At 41.1% G+C, this 22,308-nt stretch overlaps 1 protein-coding gene across 1 annotated transcript in view; it reads right to left on the reverse strand.

The window, feature by feature from the left end:
• Positions 1-22,308, reverse strand: part of LOC140204360 (mitogen-activated protein kinase kinase kinase kinase 4) — a 356,637-nt gene that overhangs the window by 87,443 nt on the left and 246,886 nt on the right. Inside the window, exons 21-24 of the mRNA XM_072271038.1 lie at positions 22,000-22,099; positions 6,180-6,300; positions 5,420-5,575; positions 266-409 (exon numbers count right to left, since the gene is read on the reverse strand). Coding sequence (XP_072127139.1) covers positions 266-409; positions 5,420-5,575; positions 6,180-6,300; positions 22,000-22,099 — 521 coding nt within the window. The remainder of the gene's footprint in view (positions 1-265; positions 410-5,419; positions 5,576-6,179; positions 6,301-21,999; positions 22,100-22,308) is intronic.

A 22,308-nucleotide genomic window follows, 5' to 3' on the forward strand; every position in this document is an offset into this window, starting at 1 on the left:
TTTGCTTCTTTCACTGTGTCTCTCCATCTCACTGTCTCTCCCTCTGTCTCTGTCATAGACTTCCCAATTTCCAGAATATTTTCTGGTTTATTATTTGGCTGAATTATGATCATCACACACTGTGAGGAAGCTCTATAACTGAATTATTTGCCACTTCAAAAAGAAGGTGTAGAGAAGAATGAGTCCAGGGTTTAAGCAGCAACATCACTGGCTCTGTTCAAATTCCATTTGTACAGCAGTTAATGAACTTGGAAATATCCCCAACCTGATATGGTGATGAGCACATTCAGTCCCTCCAGTACATCCATTTGCTGGAAGCGTCTTCGGCTGATGAGGGAATAAACCTTGCCTTGCCCACTTCTATCCAGTAACCAGAGTCCATTCTCGGTGCCCACCAGCAGATTAACTCCTGCAAAGATCAAACACAGTTTATTACAGTATTTTATCCCATAGTTTCTCCACAACATGTTCGGAAAAGAATTTCAATAAACAAGTAGGGCAAAATAACATGGAGAACAAGAACCTCAAACTTGGAGCAAGGAAACAAACTGCTGACAAATTTAGCAGGTCAGGCAGCATTTACTGAGGAAAATGGAGAGGCAACATTTTAGGTCAAAGCCCTTCATCTCGTCTGAAGGATAGAAGATAGGTAGCCAATATAAAGAGGGAGGGATGTTGCAAGAGCTGGTGAGTGATTGGATGACCCAGGTGATTGGCAGTCCGATGTGGGCAGGAGAGGGAGGTGACAAAAGGCAGCGGATGATGGAATCTGATAGGAAAGGGAGGTGGCACATGGAACCAAATAAGGGAGATGAGATGGGCCGATGGGGACAGTATGGTGATGGGACCCATTGGAGGAGTTGATTGGTTATATCAATGAGTTATATAAAATAATATCCTTCAACTTTTAATTAATTGTAAAATAGAAAGGACTAAGAATTAAACAGTATTATACAAAAGTCTAAGGCACATGTAAAAAATTCTGTAAAGCAAAGATGCTTTGAAAAATAATGACCTGTAAAGTTTCTACATATCCAAAAAATTATACAGAGTAGTAAACAGTAAAAAAAAACTAAATCAAATCAATATTTGGTGTGACTACCCTTTGCCTTTAAAACTGCATCAATGCTCTCAGGTACACAGTTGTGCATTTTTATAAGAAAACTGCCTGGTAGGTTGTTCCAAGCATCTTGGAGAACTTGCCACAGTTTTCTGCGGACTTTGGCTATCTCGCTTGCTTCTGTCTCTCCAGGTTGTCCCAGACAGTCTCAATGATGTTGAGGTCAGGGCTCAGTGAAGGCCATATCATCTGAAACAATATAAAAGATCTAGGGTGCCTAAGACTTTTGCACAGTACTGTATCTCATCAGAGATTGTAATATCTCCTTGATGTTCCTAAATGCCCAATTCATGTTGGATCTCCTATTATGGAAACCAGCTATGGTAGACACATACACATCACTCAAGGCTGAGCACCTATCCTTCTCTCTCTTTTCATATTTCTCAATATTTAAACAAGATGTAAACCTTCCTCTTTTCCTTCCTTTCAGTCATGTGGACTGTTTTCATTGGAGAGCAGGAGAATGAAGGTCGATCTTACACAGTTGTATAACATCATGAGGGACATAGAGCCAATGAACAGTATTTTTCCGAGGGCAGGAGAATCAAGAACTAGAGGGCACAGGTTTAAAGTGAGAGGGAGGAGATTTAACAGGAATCTGAAGGGCAACTGTTTCACCTAGAGAGTGGTCAGTATATGGAATGAGCTGTCAATGGAAGTGGTCAAGGCAGGTGCATTAACAATATTTAAAAGGCATTTGGACAGGCACATGGATAGGAAAGGATTAAGGGGAATATGGGCCAAACACAGGCAAATGGAACCACTGTATATGGCAATCTTGGTTGGCCAATTGGTCAGATTCCATGGGCATGACTCTATGTCATTGAAGTAACAGCTCATAGAAACTGCTTCGAGTACAGTAAACTGCCATTCTGATGGGGTTGAAAATCAGCCCCAGCTTTGTTTTCAAATTCACTTCAGCATTTATCACAGTCTCAATTCATCAGTGAAACAAGTGTCAGTGAATATATTCAATAAACACATTCTCATGGTTATAATTCACTAAACATGTTAGGGAGTATTCTGGAGTTATGTGAACATAGATATTGATTCAAACAAGAACTAGTCTTCAGTTCTAATTGTAAACTGCAAGCAGTGAATTGAAGTTAAAAGCACGGTCTAACCCTAGGACTAAGAGATATGGTTTGCTAAATAGTGACTGGGAGATGTTTGCATCTGCAGCAGCCAGGTGTGAAGTCATTGGGGCTGTGTTAATTGGCCTGCACCTCTTTAGGCTTAAAGTGATTTGCACCATTGTAAACAAGTTCAGGGAAGTGTCCCAGCAAAGTTTTCTCACACTGTAGATATGCAATTAAAAGGAAACTAAAGTTTTGAAGTAAATAATGTTATTGTAACTATTGAAATTGTATTGAATCACCTATTAAGTGTATGAAAATGTGATGTACTTTTCAGTTTGTGATACTCTGAGAGGACCCGCAGAAGAACGTCTGCTTGTTGTGATGAATAAAGACTTCAATATCCCAGATCCAGTGTCTCTGCAGTGACTTTGATCACAGCCACAACAACCTGTACCCAGGTTTTTACACAGAATCTCCAATCTCTGACATCAAATCTTGTGTACTTCTCCAAACTAAGGAACCCATGTCTCATTTGCTGACCACACGTTTGCTAGTGATGTATTCATTTATTAAGCCTTGATACTTAGAAACTATTTTTTAAAGATTGGCTTTATTTGCCGCATGTACATCGAAACATAGAGTGAGGATTGTGTTGACGCAGCCCACAAGTATTGCCGTGCTTCGATGGTGCTTAACACTTTGTTACCATACCACCCTTGTTATTATTCTGCTTACAATACATTTGGTAGACAGTCTAAAATTAGAACTGTAAGATTTGAATCTCCTAAATTGGGCAGCTTTTTATGAAATTTGCAAGAATATGCATATATTCAAGGTTTGTGCTATATACTGTGCATAGGCAAATCCACAGAAAGCTGCATTGTTCCTTTTTTGCGATGTAGATAACAATGATCAAAACTATGGTGCAATTTCTAATTTTGTCGGTGGTTTAAGTCTTTTCCTCTACTGTTTTATTTAAGCTCACCAACTCATGGTAGCTGAACTCCATTTCTAGAGGTCATTACCACCATGAAACATTCATGGTTTTTCAAGATTCAAGTACGTTTGTCACAGGGACATTGAAATATACAGTGAAATGAGTCACTTGCATTAACAACCAACACACCCGAGGGTGTGCTGGAGACAGCCCAAGTATACCATGCCTGCAGTGTTCAGCAGAACAGCACAGAACAAAATAAGGAACAGAACAATAACAGAAAAACAAGCCCTGTACCTCCTTCCCACCCACGCACTAACCCAGTCCTCTAACCAGAAGGCAGTCTGTATACTTTGACCTCCAGCTTACAGCGGACCTGGATTCTGACTCGGATTCAGATGCAGACTATGGGCCTTTGACTACCCCATTGCTAAAATGATACACTGAGGCCTAACACTCCTCTATGTCCCCAAAAGTATTCCCATGAACCCTAAAAAACCCCACTAAAAACAACTAAAACTGAGCCTCGACCTCAATGGTGGCCGCAGCCCAGTGCCATCTTGAGCATGTTTCCCTCCACGTTTTTCCTGATGAGGCAGAATCCACCATTAACAGTCTTTAAGCATTGCCTGAAATTATAGTCTATGGTCAGAAGCAACAGCAGTGAGCAAAAAGCAAAATAAAGTCTGAGGAAATTGTAAAATGATTGAAGAGAAGAAACTAAAAGGGCTCATTGATAAGGACAAGTAAGTGGCAGTTAAGTAATTCACCAAAGAAATAGCCCAGGGATAATGAGGGAAATGACTCCACTTCAGTGCCGTGACATTCCTGAATTTTGTGGAGCTGCAGAAACCTTTCTTCAAAATTTATTCTCCAAATCATTTGATTTTCTTGTCACGGCAGTGTGCTCAAGGAACATGGAGAGCACCAAACCACGGAGAGCTGAAACAAGGCCTCAATAATCACATTTACATAAACTCGCATTAACAAAACATATTCCAATTGAAGGCCTCCAGGGAATGCCAGAATAATGGGATGATTCTTCTGCAGTTGATTTAACTACATTTATTCTTCTTTACAACTGAAATCAAACACTAAATTACTTGAACAAGTCTCTCTTACACGAACACCTTCAACCTATACTCAGTGGCCACTTTATTAGGCACGGTATACTCTCGTCTGACCTGGAGTATGATGACTCTCTCCAGAGCAAATCGCTGCAGCTCATGAATATTCTTGTTGAGTGTTAGTAACTTGAGGAGCTAACTGTCATTATTTTTTGCTTCTGGCTGTTGAGCATATTAGAGTATAGGAACACGAGCCAGTAAGTTAGCCCTGCAAACCAGCCAAGATTTTCATTGTCGATCATAGCTTATTTCACCTCTCCTCTGCCAGTTCCTTTTACCCTAAATTCCCTGGTCTTTCAACAATATTAACTTCTATTTAAATACACTCAAATGATTTAACTTCCACAACCTTATGGGGCAGAGCTTCACCATTCACTGGAAGAAGTTGTTCTTAATAAGTTCTTATGGTTTGACAGTATCCTGACCAGCAGCATCACCATCTGCTATGGGAATTGCAATGCATCAGATCGTGAGGCCCTGCAACGGATAGTTAAGGACGGTTGAAAACATCATTGAGGCTTCATTCCCATTCCCATTCCCTCCCTTCCATTCAGGGCAATTCAGAAGTGTCTCCAGTATTGGTAAAGACCTCTCCCATCCTTCCAATGATCCAGACGTTCCCAGCCTGGGTTCCACAGAGCCCTTGGTTAACAGTAAGGGTCCACGGCATTAAAAACATCAGGAACCCCTGCCTTTGATCTCCTGTTGCAGGTAGAAGCTACCGCAGCATAAGGATCAGAATTGTCAGGCTGGGTAACAGCTTCTCGCCACCCAAAGGCTGTTAGAATTCTTGCCACCCGGAACACATGTACACTCTGTCTGAATGCCCTGTCGCGTCCTTCTGCACTGTCTAATTCACAGACACGCTTTCATCCTGGTCTGGTCACTTTTCATCTTTTATTGCTGCTGTGTCACATATTTATACGACTGCTTGTTTTAATATAATAGTGCCAGTGACATGATACTGTCTTACTTAAACATGCACCTCACACTTTATGTCAACCTGTCAATCTCCAGGCCATGTCACTCAGGGACTTGTGCTAACATTATTTTTTGACTGTATGTTCTGGATCGTAACTATATGTGCTGTGTGTGACGATATGTATTGTATTTTTTATACCTTGAACTTGAACTTGGAGTATCAGCAAAATCTTACCCCATAAAGCAGCACACAGTATCTCTGCGTTAAATTTCTTCTTGTACTTGCGGATTTCTGGTGTATCACTCTGCGGCCGTATATTGGTTGGGTTGACATTTACAACGGACCCTTTTCTCGTACTGTCTCTTTGAAGGGGCTCACATTTACCACTACCTGAATAGGACACAGACAGGGGTAAGTTTTATTTGACTGATATACACGAGGGAGTCTGCAGATGCTGGAAATCGAAAGCAACAGACACAGAATGCTGGAGGAGATCAGCAGGTCAGGCAGCATCTCTGGAAATGTAGAGATAGTTGATGTTTTGGGCCGAGACCCTCCTTCAGGACTGAGAGTGAAGGGGAAAGATACCAGACTGAAAAGTTGGGGGGTAAGAGACCAGCTGGAAGGTGAATAGATGAAGCCAGGTGGGTTGCAAAGGTCAAGGGCTGGAGAAGAAGGAATCTGATGGCAGAGAAGAGCAGACTACAGGGGAAAGGGAAGGAAGAGGGGACCCAGGTGGAAGTAATAGGCAGGTGAGAAAAGGTAAAAGGTCAGCGTGGGGAATGGAGGAAGTGGGAAGGCCAAATTAGTTTACTGGAAGGAGAAATCAATATTCATGCCGTCAGGTTGGAGGCTACCCAGACAAAATATAAGGAGTTGCTCCGCCATCCTGAAGGCGGCCTCAACTTGGCACATAAGGAGGCCATGGACCGACATGTCAGTTATTCGACTGAGACTGCATTTAACAGCCCATTGCTGCTTTGCTGATCTGTACCTGGTGTTCCTGTAGGACTGGACGGAGATATTTGTAGGAGCCTGGGGTCGATAAACGATGTGAACGAAGAAGAAGATGAAGAAGAACTACCTTTGGGTTGTGGACTCTCCACCAGCTGACCCTGGAAATAAGAGGACATGAAGCCTAAGCCAATGGTCAGAATCAGGTTTATTATCACTGATATTTGTTGTGAAATGTGTCATTCTGGAGCAGAAGAACAGGGCAATACATAAAATTACTACAAGGAACAATATAAAATATATAAAACATAAATATTTAACACAAGAGATTCTGCAGATGCTGGAAACCCAAAATAACACACATAAGAAGCTGGAGGAACTCAGTCGGATAGTGCCAGCACTCAGTGATCGGGGTTTAATTCCTGCTTTTTTACTGAAATGAGCTTGTCTGCCCTCCTCGTGACCATGTGGGTTTCCTCCAGGTGCTCCAGTTTCCTCCCACGTTCTAAATACATAATGCCAGTAAGTTGCTGGCATGCTATGTTGGTGCTGGAAGCATGGCGACACTTGTGGGCTGTGGCAGCATGCCTTCAGTTTGGCGGTTGATGCATTTCACTGAATGTTTCAATATACATGTGACAAATAGAGCTAATCTATTCATAAAGGCTCTGTTCATTGCCTGAGTTAGAATGTTGTGGCTCTCACTGATCTCGGACAAAAATCGACGATCAGCTGAAGGGGTGCTGCAATATTGGAGACACTGTCTTTTAGATAAATAAAGGCCTTGCCTGACCTCTAAGGTGGAACTTCCCATGGTGTTAAAATAAAGAATAATCCTGCATTTTGCCTGCTTTTTCACTTGGCTAATTCCGCACAGAATTGTTCACATTTCCCTATATAAATATCAGTAGAGTCAGAATTTCCATGTGAATATAAGCATTCCAGAAATGTCCTGACTACTCAGAGATGCAACAATTCCGCAGAAGTTTTGCTGGAATATTTATTCAAGGAACCTGTGCCAAAGTGGATCTGGCAATGGAAATTTTCCATTGCTGATTTCAATGAAATGAGGTACTCGCAATGAATTAAATGACGTGTCGGTATTCTTTAGATCTTTTTGATTGGCTGAGTTTAGAAGTTGTAAGAGATATTTTATTTTCCTTTGAAACAACCTCTTCATTGATTGATTAACTTTTAACAGGAATAAAATATTTTTGAACCTTTGTGGAATTAGAAGCATTTAAGGTATTTGATGGCTGACAGCTGGCAAAGCTGGAGTTGAGGATTAGTTAACATTCTTTGGATGGTTTTTCTGTGACAGGATTTATAAGGAAGGAGTTCCAAGATTTAGATCTGATGACAATAAAGTACACTTATCGATTGATTTAGCAATGTTCACTTTTGGCTATAACTCCAATGGCTCTTTGGTCTACTTTTCTGTGTTTTATGAAACTATATTTTGCCATAATGAATAGTGCCTCACTCTCTGTATATAACACATTGTATCAATATTGCTGCGGTGCATTTTATACAGCCCTTTTTGATTTACAAAATGTTGCTGAACTAGACGTTTTTCAGGAGTTCATCATTTTTGTAGCTCAGGGAACAGCAGTGAAGGTAATATATTTCTTCTCGGAAGATCATCACCTTGTGGTGATGGAGAGGCTTCTGAGTTCCTGAGATTCCAAGAGTGATGCTGTTTGGATCCATCTCCTGCTGCAGTAATCCATGGCGGTAAGGTCAAGGGGAGGTTTTAAGCATTGACCAATCCAACTGAGAACTCAGCGGAGGATCTCGTGAAAGGTGATGGCACATCACAACAGCAGCGAAGGCGGAGGAAGGCTGCAGCAAGGAAGGGTCCCCAGTTGTCAGTGGTGCACTGGTCCCTGACTCCAGTCCGTCAAGGACTGTGAGATAGCTGCCTGTGCAACAGCGTGTGTGTCCCACGTTAAACAAAGACATGCACAGGTGTACTCTATTGAGGGAATATCTCCTTAGAACATCGTACTCGAATCAAATTATTGCACTACCATTTCCAAGTAAAGATGGTTGCTCTGTACTGCAGAGTCACTGCTAGAGTGGGACTCACTACCCTCTATTACTGAGAATGCTACCTTTGTTATCTTTGGCTCAGGCTCATAATGCACAATTTAAATCCACATCCTTCTGACTCAGGCAAACTACTGAGCAATACTTGTCACTCTGTGTGAAATTAACTCTGGAATAAACTCAAGGGCACGTGAGAAAATGTGAATAGAGCTGAATGAAGTGGTTCACCATTGTCAACCAAGGGTTGAGCATTGGCGCCTGTCAACCAACTCCCTGCAGTGGCCTCATGGCCTTAGCACAGTTCCTAAGGTACTCATCGCCTTCCTGGCCTGGTTGTTCTCTGAGGCAGAGCAAATTGGCAATGGGGCTTGTTCAGCAGGTAGTGAGAGACCTGTTCCTGGCTTATACCGGAGGCCTCCTAACAAGCTCATGTTGTTGAAGAACTTTACATTGCGTCCAAAAGTCTCTGTTGATTGGACACATTCAGAAAGATTTTTAAAAGATGCAATCAATTTAAAGAAATAATTGAAACAAAAATTAAAAATAAATATAATGAATCCATTTAAACTTACATAAATATGATAATATATCAAGTGTAAGAAACCAATATTAGTTAAAATAAAGAAAAATAAATGCCCATTGTAATTTCTATCAAAACACTTACAAAATGGAGAAGATAACAGCATCTGTTAATCATAAGTTGGAACAATTTGCTTCATACTGGGAAAAATGGTTTAACTACATAACACCTCATAGGCCTGATTTTATTCTCACAAATCAATGAATATGTTGTAAAAAAATAGATCACTCCCTACTCTGTACATAGTTTTCTTCTTTCGATTGCTCTTTCTTTCCTCTCCTTTCTATAAGTGTATACCTCAGATAAATATTATGTGGAGATTTGTGACAAATATGAGTATATGATATATATGTACAGTATCTGAAATACATCTTATGGAAATGTTTGTTTGATGATGAACTTCAAATAAAAAATAAATTACAAAAAATAAAGAAAAATAAATGCCTTCAATCATCATAAGGTTAGCAACTGCATTTGAATACATTAGCATCACAATTGATGCATCTTCTATGCTGGTAGAAAAGTGAGGGGCCAGATATGAAGTGAATGAAGCCTTTTTATTCAGTAAGGTATGGACTGCTTCTGGATTAGTGGTGAGAATAGAGGTACAGTGAGATGTCAGATGCACGTGAATTTGACCTCCAGTGTGCATGTACTGAAATAGGTCTCTGCAACTACAGAACAATAGTGCCAGCTCCCCACTCCTTGTTACTTAACGCCTGTCCCATCACAGTTTGACGAAAATTGCTGTGTGGAAGTTGTGTCTTGTTTCCGATGTGACAACAGAGACATGTTTTTGGGACCTCAAAGGTATGAAAGGGAGTTAAGTACAAGCTGTGTTTTCTTCTTGTGAGAGCCCTAAGGCTGAGGTCAAAAAATTTCACGCACATTAAGGACTAATATTAATCTGCAGTAGCTCACTTCTCGACCAAAGATCATACAGATGGAAAATAACAGCATTAGAGGTCATGGGTAACAACATTAGATGGCCAGCCAGAGATGTGGATGATTGTTCCAGAGATGTGAGTTCAAATCTCACCATGGCAGCTAGGGAATTTAAATTTAAATAAGTATATATTTTTTTAATTAAAACCTTTTTTTCCAGTCATGGAAACAGAGGAGATGGTAATGCTGGAACATGGAGTAACATACAACAATCTGGAGGAACTCAACAGGTTAGACAGCATCTGAGGTAGGAAGTAGGCAGTGGATATTTCGGATTGATATCCTATATCTTGTGAAAAGATCGAGGGGAAATAATTTTTATCCTGGTTATCTCCACTCAATGTTTTATTCCCAATAAAAGGCCTAGGTCTGAACTATTAACTGTCCATTTCCCTCCACAGATGCGGCCTGATTTTCTAAATTCTTCCAGCTTTTTGTGTGTTGCATCTTGGTGATGGCGACTGTAAATCCATGGGATTGTTGTAAAAACTCTTAGGGTTCACTCGCATTCTTCATGGCAGGAAATCAGTCATCTTATCCAGCCCAGCCTACATATGACTCCATATCCACCAATGTGGTTGATGTTTAATCCCCTCCTCAGTTTAGAAGCTGCTGTGAATGGGCAGTAACTGTCAGCTTTACAGGTGACGTGTGACTGAATGTATTTCCAACTCCCAGCTTAAAATGTATTTATTTACTTTATTTAGAGATGCAGAGGGAAACGGACCTCCGGCACTATGAGCTACACTGCATCTATTTAACACTAATCTACTCACAGAACTATTTACAATGACCAATTACCCGACTAACTGGTATGACTTTGGAGTCTGGGAGGAAACCGGAGCACCCGGATGAAACCCAAGTGGTTGCTCCTTGCGGACAGTGATGGAAATGAAATCTGAATTCCGATGAAATAGGGTTGTGCTAATCGCTATGCTACTGTAGCACACTACCTCTTTGTAGTGTTTTTTTTTTGGCTCTAAATGCATTTGAAAGGCTTCGATGACCTGGGAGCCATGTTGGCTAGAGTCAGGCCTTTGTGCTTTGGATCTTGGTAGAGTCACCTATGCCTAACAAGTCAAAGGGTAGAGGTCAGGGTGGAGTGGTCCATCGGTCCTCCAGCTTCAGGGGTTCAGTTCAAGCCTAACAACCCTGACTGGTCAAAAAAAATTGTAACAGAAACAGCAATGAAAAATCCTGCTACATCTGAGTGTGACGGTATTCCTGAGTCTCCACCCGGGATTTGCATGACTGACAGTAGTGAAAACCAAGAGGAAGCTACTGACACGATGGAGGAAGCCCTGAGCATTGCCAGCGATGGAGGACCTTCATTGCTGTCCTAAAGGCCTGCAACATAACGGGCAGTATGTAAGTGACTGCCTTGCCACCGTGGCACCTTACTCTTCACAGGGTGGATTTTTTTGGGGTCTAAATACATTTGAAAGTGCAGCTTTCCTGCCCCACACTTTGGAACATTGAAGACCACCCTAAAAGGAGCTGATTAATAGAAAAAGCCCTTGAATAATTTATCCCGATTATCAATCTACCACTCCAACTAAACTTTTACTGCACACGGCACCATATTATAATGGAAAAAGTTTAATTCCCAAAATACAGTATATTACTGCAAGTCCTGTTATTATAGGATCATATTTTTGACTGTGCCTTTTATTTGATTGAATAGAGGATAGAAAGTCATGTTAGAGAGTTTTAACAAATGACAGCCATTAGATAGCAAAACAACACAAAGCCTTTTAAATCCCACTATCTCTTTAATCTGAGGTCACACAAGCAAGGAATAACTTTAGAGAAGTTATGCACTCAGTGGCTACTTTATTAGCTACATGTGTGCTTCTGCTCGTTAAAGTAAATATCTAATCGGACAATCACATGGCAGCAATGCATAAAAACACGCAGAAATGGTCAAGAAGTGCAGTTGCTGTTCAGAGCAAACATCAGAATGGGGGAAGTGGGAGAAATGTGATTTCAGTGACTTTGATCATGGAATAATTGTTGGTGCTAGACCGGGTGGTGTGAGTATCTCAGAGGCTGCTTGCTGATCTCCTGGGATTTTCACACAAAACCATCTCCAGAGTTGACAAAAGATGGTGCAAGAAACAAAAAAAAAAATCCAGTGAGCAGTGGTTCTATGAACAACAATGCTTTGTTAATAGAGAGGCCAGAGGAGAATGGCAGGAAAGTGACAGTAACTCAAGTAACCACACGTTACAATAGTGTTGTGCAGAATAGCTTCTCTGAGCACACAATAAATAAAACCTAGAATTGGATGGGCTACAGCAGCAGAAGACCACACCAGGTTCCCTTCCTGTACCTAATAAAGTGGCCACTGAGTGTATATTGCCATTTCAAATAAACCTATTGCATTATCAATGCTCAGGATATTTTTAAAATTTCTGTCTGCAGTGACTAATATTACACAGGACACTTGTGACTCTCTTTTCAAAACCTGCCTGGTTAGTTGTAATCTCGTTGAGGAGGGTCTGCCCCAATTCTTGCTGGTCAGCCGAGGTGCTGGTGTTGTGGCTTTGCTGCAGGATGTCTGGGAGATGCTGTATCGGACTGAGGACACCTGGACATTCATGCCTTCTCCTACCCTCCTGCCCTGCTACGCTCTGTCCAGAAACAACAAAGACACACACACACACACACACACACACACACACACACACACACACACACACACACACATATCACAGGAGAAAGGAAAACGTTAGTGCCAACTGTTCTGCCAAGCAATTCATTTAAACTTGACAGCCGAACAGCGCATTATGTGCAGGGTAGGGACTGGTGGCACCCAAAAAGATCAGTACAACCCTCTAGACATCAGGTCCTTCAGCATTTTCAAGCTAGGTGGCATTGGATCCAAATGTTTAATTGATATTTTCTCTGCAGTTTAACAACTAATTGTCTACTTGTATTTTATATTTTATTATTTATATACATGTAACTGCCTAGTATGTTTCCTAGTAGTCACAGTATGTGTATGTAATTGTTCAGTGCATCCTCCTAGTGGTTATATTGGTATAATTCGAGAAGGTTTTGGAAACTTTTCTTGATGCTGTATTATTTCAATAAGAGCTTTATCACGGGTTGATTTTTATCCATGAATTGGAATGGGATTTTCATTATTTATGTAGTATAAAAGAGCCGATCATGAAGCCAGCATCATCTTAGTCTCTTAGTTCTGTTCTATCTCCCTATCACTGTTTTCTCAATCTCTCTTTGTTCTATTAACACTCATGAAGCAACAGGTTCCATGCTTCTTTCCTGACTTCTGAAAGAATCTTGGATTAAAACATTAGAATCCAACACAGCAAAGCCAGAACTCAATACCCACCACCAATGGCAGCAGCGAGAAGAAAGCACAGCCTGGGTGGTGGGAATTCCTGATGATGGATACTGCTTTCCTATGACAACAGTTGTAGACAAGTGTGTCCCCACAAAATCATTCAGAGTCTTTCCCAACCTGGGTGAAACATAGGATCTGCAATGTGTATACTGACTGGTTGCATAATAGCTTGGTATGGAAACACCAACGCCCTTGGATACAGCTCAGTCCATCATGGGTAAAGCCCTCCACACCATTGAGCGCATCTACATGAATAATTATTTTTCTAGAATTGTTTTTCTAGTATTTTTCTTGTAGTTTAACTTTCCTATGCTTACTTATAATTTTTTACATAATCACCCATTGTTCAGTAATTTTTTTAGTATTTGTGGTTTCTAGAAACTTCTCAGTTTTTCTGCAGTAGGTGTCACACTCCTTGACTCAAGCAATTTCATAGGTTAATTATTTTCAATGGAATGCACTTTTATCTCTAGTCTGAGTATGTCAACCATGTTTTTTTTTGTTCCTTGTCTGTTTCCTTTCTTCTTCCTTTGTTCTTGCAATGGCCATAATTACCAAGTTTTTTGCCTCATTCTTGACTCCCAAAGAACATCTGGATCATAAGATCCAAAAAAAGACGCATACTCAACATCTTAGGAACAGCTACTTCTCCTCTGCCATCAGATTTCTAAACTGTCCATGAACTCCTGAATACTACCTCACAATTCCTCCGATATTTTAACTTTTATTGTAATTTTTAGCAATTTTTTTTGTCCTGCACTGTACTGCTTTAATTAATTGAATTCAATTATGCTGAATGTTTTGGCCTCTACAGTTGTCTGTGGCAATGAATTCCACAGATTCATCGCCCCTTGTTCAAGAAATTCCTCCTCATCTCAGTTCTAAAGGGATGTCCTTCTATTCTGAGGCTATACCCTCTGGTCATAGAGTCTCCCACTATTGGAAACATCCTCTGCATGTCTACTCTATCTAGGCCTTTCAATATTTCACTGCACTTTACTGTATGTTTCATTATTTAGATGTACATGTCACAAATAAATCTGGTAGAGTTATAGAGCATTACAGCAAAAATGCAGGCTCTTTGGCCCATCTAGTCCATACCAAAGTATTATTCTGTCTAGTCCCATCATCCTACACTTGGACCATTGCCCCCCATACCCCTACATTCATGTACTTATCCAAACATCACTTCAATTTTGAAATCAAACCCACATCCAATCTTTTTACTGGCATCTCATTCCACACTGTCACCACCATCTGAGTGAAGAATCTCCCTCTGATGTTCACCTTCAACATTTCACCTTTCACCCTGAAACCATGACCTTTTGTCTTGTCTCACCCAACCTTACTGGAAAAAGCCTACTTGTATTTACCCTATCTCTACCCCTCATAATCTTGCATAACTTAATCAAATTTCCCCTCAAACTTCTACACTCTAGTAAGGACCAGGATTTGATCATTATCTTTACTTGTCAGGTTTCAATGCGAGCTCTCCTCAGAGATTTGTCACTTTTGTACTTTTCCCATAAAATCCACAATTAATGCCAAATTATATGGAAACACTGGTTCCCATATCAATTTCTATATTTTGCATACATGCTCTGGCTTACTTTTTACAATAGCAGAGGGAAAAGAAAGACTTGCATTTATTTAGAATCTATCCTTATGTTACAAAGTGCTTTTCAGTAAGTGACATACATCGGAAACACTCACCTTCTCCTCCCCCATTTCTCCCCCCACCTGGTCTCACCTATCATCTGCCAGCTTGTACTCCTCCCCCTCCCCTCCCACTTTCTTCTGCCCCCTTCCTTTCCAATCCTGATGAAGAGTCTCGGCCCGAAATGTCGACTGTTTATTTCCCTCCATAGATGCTGTCCGAACTGCTGAATTCCTCCAACATTCTGTGTGTGTTGCTCATCTGTTATTGTTCCAGTGTCGGAAATAAAGCTGTCAACTTGCACACTACGACCACAGGCAAAATGGCAAAGTAGTATTGGCAAGGTAGATAGATTCTTTCTTGATAATATTGATTGAGGGCCAGGTATCGATTAGAATATTCAGAGTAAATTCTATGGTCCTGTTTTGAACATGGAAATTTTTGAGATTTGCTGAGGTAGTGGATGGGGTTTCCCTATAAAAAAAGATACAACTCTCCATTACTCCCGTCAACCATTGAACAATGTCTTCACTGGTTCTTAAAATAATCTAATATTATCCTCATCACCAGAAGTATCATATATAGGCATTAAAAACTAGTAACCTGTGATATGGACACATTTGCTTAAGCTGTCTAGTGTGTTCAGTGAACAACTCCCTTTTTTATACACTGTAGAGTGCACTAGTAGTCATTCAGTAATCTATTAATAATTATCTGTGCTATTATACCTTTGATCTATTAGCATTCATGCTGTGATGACTGGAATAAAAACACAAGGATATAATGCTGAGGCTTTACAAGGCATTGGCAAGACCACACTTGGAGTATTGGGCTCCATATCTAAGAAAGGATGTGCTGGCATTGGAGAAGGTCCACAGGGGCAGAATGATCCCAGAACTGAAAGGGTTAATGTAAGAGGAACATTTGATGGCTCAGGGTTTGTACTCATTGTAGTTTATACGAATTAATGAGGGATCTCATTGAAATATACTGAATATTGAAAGGTCTAGTTGGAGTGTACAGGGAGAGGATGCTTCAAATTGTGGGAGAGTCTAGGATCAGAGGGCACAGCCTCTGAATAGAAGGACATCCCTTTAAAACAGGGATGAGGAGGATTTTTTTTAGCTAGAGGATGGTGAATCTGTGGAATTCATTGCCACAGATGGCTGAGGAGGTCAAGACATAGAGTATATTTAAAGCAGAGATTGATAGATTCTTCATTATTAAGGACATCAAAGGTTATGGGGAGAAGGCAGGAGAATTCAGTTGAGGGGGAAAATAAATCAGCCTTGATTGAATTGTGGAGCAACCTCGATGGGCCAAATTGCCTAATTCTGCTCCTATGGTGTTAAGGCTTATGAATTTATTAGTAACCATCAGAAAATTGGTCCAGACCAGTTCTGATGTGTATCACCTTCATGAGTAGTACATTTTCTTGGCTTGAGATAAGCGTCTAATATCATATTTTGCCATTGTGCATTCATCCTTAGAAATAAACAGCCTTTTTTTTTCACTTTTTAGGGGGAACATGGCCATAGTTGGTTAGACCATTCATAACTGATCACTAACTGTATCTCTGAAGTCATACAAGCCATGAAGTCAAGAAAGATCTGGAGAAATAGAAGACTTCCTGCCTGAAGATCATTCTGCAAAATTTATGATCGTTATAAAACCTAGTTGCTGCTTAGGATTTCTTTGTTTCTAGATTATTAACTACATTGATATTCACAGCCGTCAAGGTGAAACCTGAAAGCACATCCCTTCACTGTTAGTCCGGTCTCTGGGGTTGCAGGTTGATAATGTAACCACAGCAACACCACTGCAGTGAAAATGCAACCCGTGACTTGTAATTTTATTTATTTATTTAGCAATACAGCATGGGGTAGGCCCTTCTGGCCTTTCGAGCCATGCTACCCCAGCAACTCCTGACAAACCCAGTTAAATCTAACCTAATCATGGGATAATCTGCAATGACCAACTAATCTACCCAGTATATCTTTGTATTGTAGGAATAAACCAGAGGACCTGGAGAAAACCCAAGCATTCCACGGAGAGGACGTATAGAGGCTTCTTATAGGACAGCACTGGAACTGAACTCCAAACTTTGCTAAGCCCTGAGCGGTAATAGCGTTGTGCTAACCGTTACGCTACCACGCCGGGAGAACTCAGTGTTCGGGCAGCGAAGAATTAAAGTATCCCCACAGGGATGTCAAAGATGTGTCCACTGTATTTGCATTGAACTCCCCTAATTGAAGGCAACAGTCCAGCAACACACACATCATGAACATGAATAAGGTGCTTTTGGATTGGTAATCTTGTGTTTTCTCTGTGAATAAATTAGAATTGTTTGAAAACCTCACTGCAGGCAAATTTTGAGTGTTACAGGAACTGCACACATAAAATGCAGGAAGAACTCAACAAGTCAGACAGCATCCATCAAATTCCTTCTTCTTTAGCCCTTTATCTCTTCCACCTATCAGCTCACACAACTTCCTACTTCAACCCCTTTCCCTACCCACTTGCCCTCTCACCTGGTTTCACTTATCACCTGTCAGCTTGTACTCCTTCCCTACTCCCCATCTTCTTTTCCTGGTTTCTTCCCCTTTTCCTTTCCAGTCCTGATGAAGGTTCTTGGATTGAAACGTCGACTGTTTATTCCTCTCCATGGATGCTGCCTGACCTGCTGAGCTTCTCCAGTACTTTGTGTGTGTTGTTCAAGATTTCCAGCATTTGCAGAATCTCTTGTGTGCTCTAAGAGGGTTCTTAAGTTTTGAAAAGATTCTTAAAGGGAAATTGATAGAATTAAAGTGATTTCCCACAACAAGCTGCCACTCTCAGTTCAGCAGCCATACCCGGCTCCATGACGCATCTCCAATACTTTTAAATAAACGAACATATAGTATCACTGAAAATAATGAATTAAACAATGATCTTCCCCATATGCTTTATCTCTGCTGTATCTTAGGGTGTATAGTTGTCCCAGGGGTAGCGCCTCTGGTGAAGGTGCTTTTCATCTCCACTCCAGGGCAGCTCACTCACTTTTGGTCCTCACTGGACACTCAATACTCACCTGTGTCTCCAAGTAGCTGTTTACCTGGGACAATGGCCATACCCCTCTACGCTGCTTCACCAGGTGGGCTAAAACCGCTGAGGGTAGTTGGCAGGCCACATACCCCGGTGAGAGAGAGATATGCCTGTCCTAACATGCAAAGACAGCTCTGGCACACTGGGTGGATGAGATCAACAGCGAGATCCAACGCCTAGGAAGGCGGTTCTGCAACGTTTCATGGAGGGTGAAGGGCTTGACAAGATACAGAAAAAGTCGTGATCGTTCACAGCAACCAAAGAAGTGCCCAGCTTGTACTCGTACCACAGGACCTGGACTTCCAAGGTCAAGAGAGTGGAATTGCCCCAGTGCAATGGCGTTTCCACCTTAAAAATTCTCCAGCACAGGTTTCCTGTCATTATTGGATATGAAGGACAACCATAATTTTGGAAACTGATCTAACATTTGTGAAGGTGACAGGACAAGGATGATAAGTTGAAAATCCTCAGCTAAGACGTGGCTACTTCTGTTGGGATCTCCTGCTCAGACCTTAAGACCATAAGGCATATGAGTAGAATTAGGCCATTTGACCCATCGAGTTTGCTCCACCATTTTATCATCGCTGATCCACGTTTCCTCTCAGCCCCAATCACCTGCCTTCCCTTCATATTCCTTCACACCCTGACCAGTCAAGAATCTAATAACCTCTGCCTTAAATATACATAAAGACTTGGCCTCCACAGCTGCCTGTTGCAATAAATTCCAGTCTCATCACTCTCTGGTTAAAGGAATTCTTCCTCGTTTTCATTTGAAAAGAATGCCACTCTATTCTGAGGCTGTCTATACCCTTTCCACATCCACTCTATCAAGGCCTTTCACCACATGGTGGGTTTCAATGAGGTCACCCCTCATTCTTCTGAATCCTAGTGAATATGGGAGCCATCAAACTGTCTTCATATGACAAGCCATTTAATCCTGGAATCATTTTCATTAACTTTCTTTGAACCCTCTCTAGTTTCAGCACATCTTTTCTCAGATAAGGGGTCCAAAGCTGCTCACAATACTTTGAGGCTTTGCCAGTGCCTTATAAAGTCTCACCATTATATCCTTGCTTTTATATTCTAGTCCTCTTGAAATGAATGCTAACAGTGCATTTGCTTTCCTCACGACAGACTCAACCTGCAAATTAGCCTTCAGGGAATCCTGCACAAGTACTCCCAAATCCCTTTGCAACTCAGATTTTGAAGTGCATGACCATATACTTCCAGACCTGGTATTCTATCTCCCACTTCTTTGCTCAATCACTGATCTGTCTACGCCCTTCTGTAGCCTCTCTACTTCCTCAAAACTACCTGCCCTCCACCTATCTTCTTATCGTCTGCAAACATTGCAACAAAGCCATCAACTCCATCATCCAAATCATTGACATATAACATAAAAAGAATTGATCCCAACACAGAACCCTGTGGAAAACCACTAGTCACTGGCAGCCAACCAGAAAAGGCCCCCTTTATTCCCACTCTTTGCCTCCTGCCGATCAGCCACTGCATTATCCATGCTAGAATCTTCCCTGTAATACCAGGAGCTTGTAGTTTGTAAAGAAGCCTCATGTGTGGTACCTTGTCAAAGGCCTTCAGAAAATCCAAGTACACAACATCAACTGAATCCCCTTTGTCTATCCTGCTTGTTATTTTTTCAAAGGATTTCAAAAGAATTATCAGGAAAGATTTTCCCTTGAGGAGACCATGTTGACAATGGCATATTTTATCATGTGTCTCCAAATACTCTGAGATCTCAGCCTTAATAACTTACTCCAACATCTTCCCAACCACTGAGGCCGGACTAACTGGCTTATAGTTTTCTTTCTTCTGCCTCTCTCTCTTCTGGAAGAGTGAAGTGACATTTGTAATTTTCCAGTCTTCACGAACCATTCCAGAATCTAGTGATTCTTGAAAGATCATTACTAATGCCTCCACGATCTCTTCAGCCACTGCTTACAGAACTCTGGGGTATACACATTCTGGTCCAGGTGATTTATCTACTTTCAGACCTTTCAGTTTCTCAAGAACCTTCGCCCTAGTAATGGCAACTTCACACAGTTCATGACCCCTAACACCTGGAACTGCCATTTCCTTGTACCCCATTACTACCTCTCCAGCATTGTCTTCCCACAGTCTAATATCCACTCTCGCCTCTGAAGAAACTTTTGGTATCCTCTTTAATATTATTGGCTAGCTTACTTTCATAGTCCATCTTGACCTTCTTAATGACTTTTTTAGTTGCCTTCTGTTAGTATCTAATTTCCCACTAATTTTTGCTCTATTATATGCCCTCTCTTTGGCTTTTATGTTGGCTTTGATTTCCCTTGTTAGCCGTGGTTATGTCATCTTGCCTTTAGAATACTTCTTCCTCTTTGGGATGCATATATCCTGTGGCTTCTGAATTGCTTCCTGAAATTCCAGCCAATGCTGCTCTGCCATCATCCCTGCCAGTGTTCTTTTCTAATCAATTCTAGCCAACTCCTCTCTCATGTCTCTGAAATTTCCTTTATTCCACTGTAATACTGATATGTCTTATTTTAGCCTCTCCTTCTCAAATGTCTGGGTGAATTAAGCATATAAAGTATAAAGAATTTGATCATATTGTAATCACTTTCTCCTAAGGGTTCTTTTTTACCTTGAGCTCTCTAATCAATTCCAGTTCATTGCAGAACACCCGATCCAGAATAGCTGATCTCCCAGTGGGTTCATCCCCAAGCTGCTCTAAAAAAGCCATCCTGTAGGCATTCTAGAAATTCTCCCTCTTGGAATCCTGTATCAACCTGATTTTCCCAGTCTACCTGCATATTGAAATCCCCCATGAACATTGTAACATTGCCCTTTTGGCATGCATTTTCTATCTCCTTTTTTAAATTGTAGCCCACATCCTTATACTGTTTGGGGGTCTGTATGTAACTCCTGTCAGAGTATTTTTACCCTTGCAATTCTTAGCTTTATCTACAACCATTAACCCTATGTCACCTCTTTCTAATGATTTAAAGTTCTTTTTTTTTACCAACAGAGTCACATCACCCCCTCTGCTTTCCAGCCCGTCCTTTCGATACAAAGTGTATTCTTGAACATGAAGCTCCCAGCTATAATCTTCTTTCAGCCATGATTCAGTGATGCCTACAACATCATACTTGCCAATCCGTAACTGTGCTACAAGTTTATTCTGTTTATTGCGCGCATTCAAATATGACACCTTTAGTCTTGTATTCACCTTTACAATTTTGTCCACCTTTTACGTTGCAACTCATCCTGTTGCCTGCAATTGCACCCTATCATCAGCCTGTGCCTACGGTGCCTATAGTTCCAGAGAGGAGAATGGGGTTAAGAGGGATAATAAATCAGCCATGATTTATTACAGAGGAAACTCAATGGACCAAATAGCCTAATTCTGTTTCTTTGTTTTATGATCTTATAAAACAGAAAGGGATCAAAAACTAAGCAGGTCAGACAGCATCTGTGGAGGAAAAAATAATCTCAGTGATCTTCCATTACAACAGCTGTCGACCATCAAAAAAGCTCATCGACCTGAATCAAATCTCTCCACAAATGCTGAGTGCTTCTCATGGTTTCTCCTTTTATTTCAGACTTCCGGGATCTGCTTCAGGGCTGTCATCCTTGACCCTGATAAGAACCACAACACTGAAAGCAGAAGATTACTGAGTTCTTCGAGCACTACAGCACAGAAATAAGCCCTTCGGCCCATCTAGTCTGTGGCCAAACTATCCATCTGTCTAATTCCATTGTCTTGCAGCGGGACCATAACCCTCCGTACCCCATGCACTTACCAAACCTCTCTAAATGTTGAAATTGAAACTGCATCCAGCAATTCTGCTGGCAGCTCATTCCACACTTGCACCACCCTCTGAATGAAGAGATTCCCTCTGAGGATCCCCTTAAACATTTCACCTTTCACCCTTAACCCATGACCTCCAATTCTAGTCTCACCTAACTTCAGCGGTGGTTGCGTTTACGCTAGAGACAGCTAACCTGCAGTAAATAGTGTGGAAAAGAAAGGAGTAACAATGGCACTCTTTTTGAACTCTGCCAGAGAGAAGCTTCTCAGATATTTTACTACTGTGTGGCACTTATCAAATTGCACTTGCAGCTTATATCTAATTAGATTCGTAAATCTATCCTCTTAAAAGTAGCAAGTAAATTAATACCTGTTCTTCACTCAAGGTGGCATGTGGCTGCAGCTCGATGCCATCTGAAACCCTTGTGTTGGTGCACTGCATGTCACTGATGTTTAAAATGGCAGGTTGCCTGTGATTAAAAGGACAAGAATTTTAAATACATTTTTTTCAGGATCACTCACCTGGCCAGTATTTATTGCTCATTCGTAAATGCCCTTAAGAAGCAGGTGGTGAGTTGCAGTAATTCAGCATCATTAGCGTGGGAGTTCTGGGTTCCGGACATAGTGACTATGAGAGATAATGAGAGCTATTTCCAAGTATATAGTTTGGAAGGGAACC

Source organism: Mobula birostris, chromosome 10 (assembly GCF_030028105.1).
Source record: "Mobula birostris isolate sMobBir1 chromosome 10, sMobBir1.hap1, whole genome shotgun sequence".
NCBI lineage: Eukaryota > Metazoa > Chordata > Chondrichthyes > Myliobatiformes > Myliobatidae > Mobula > Mobula birostris.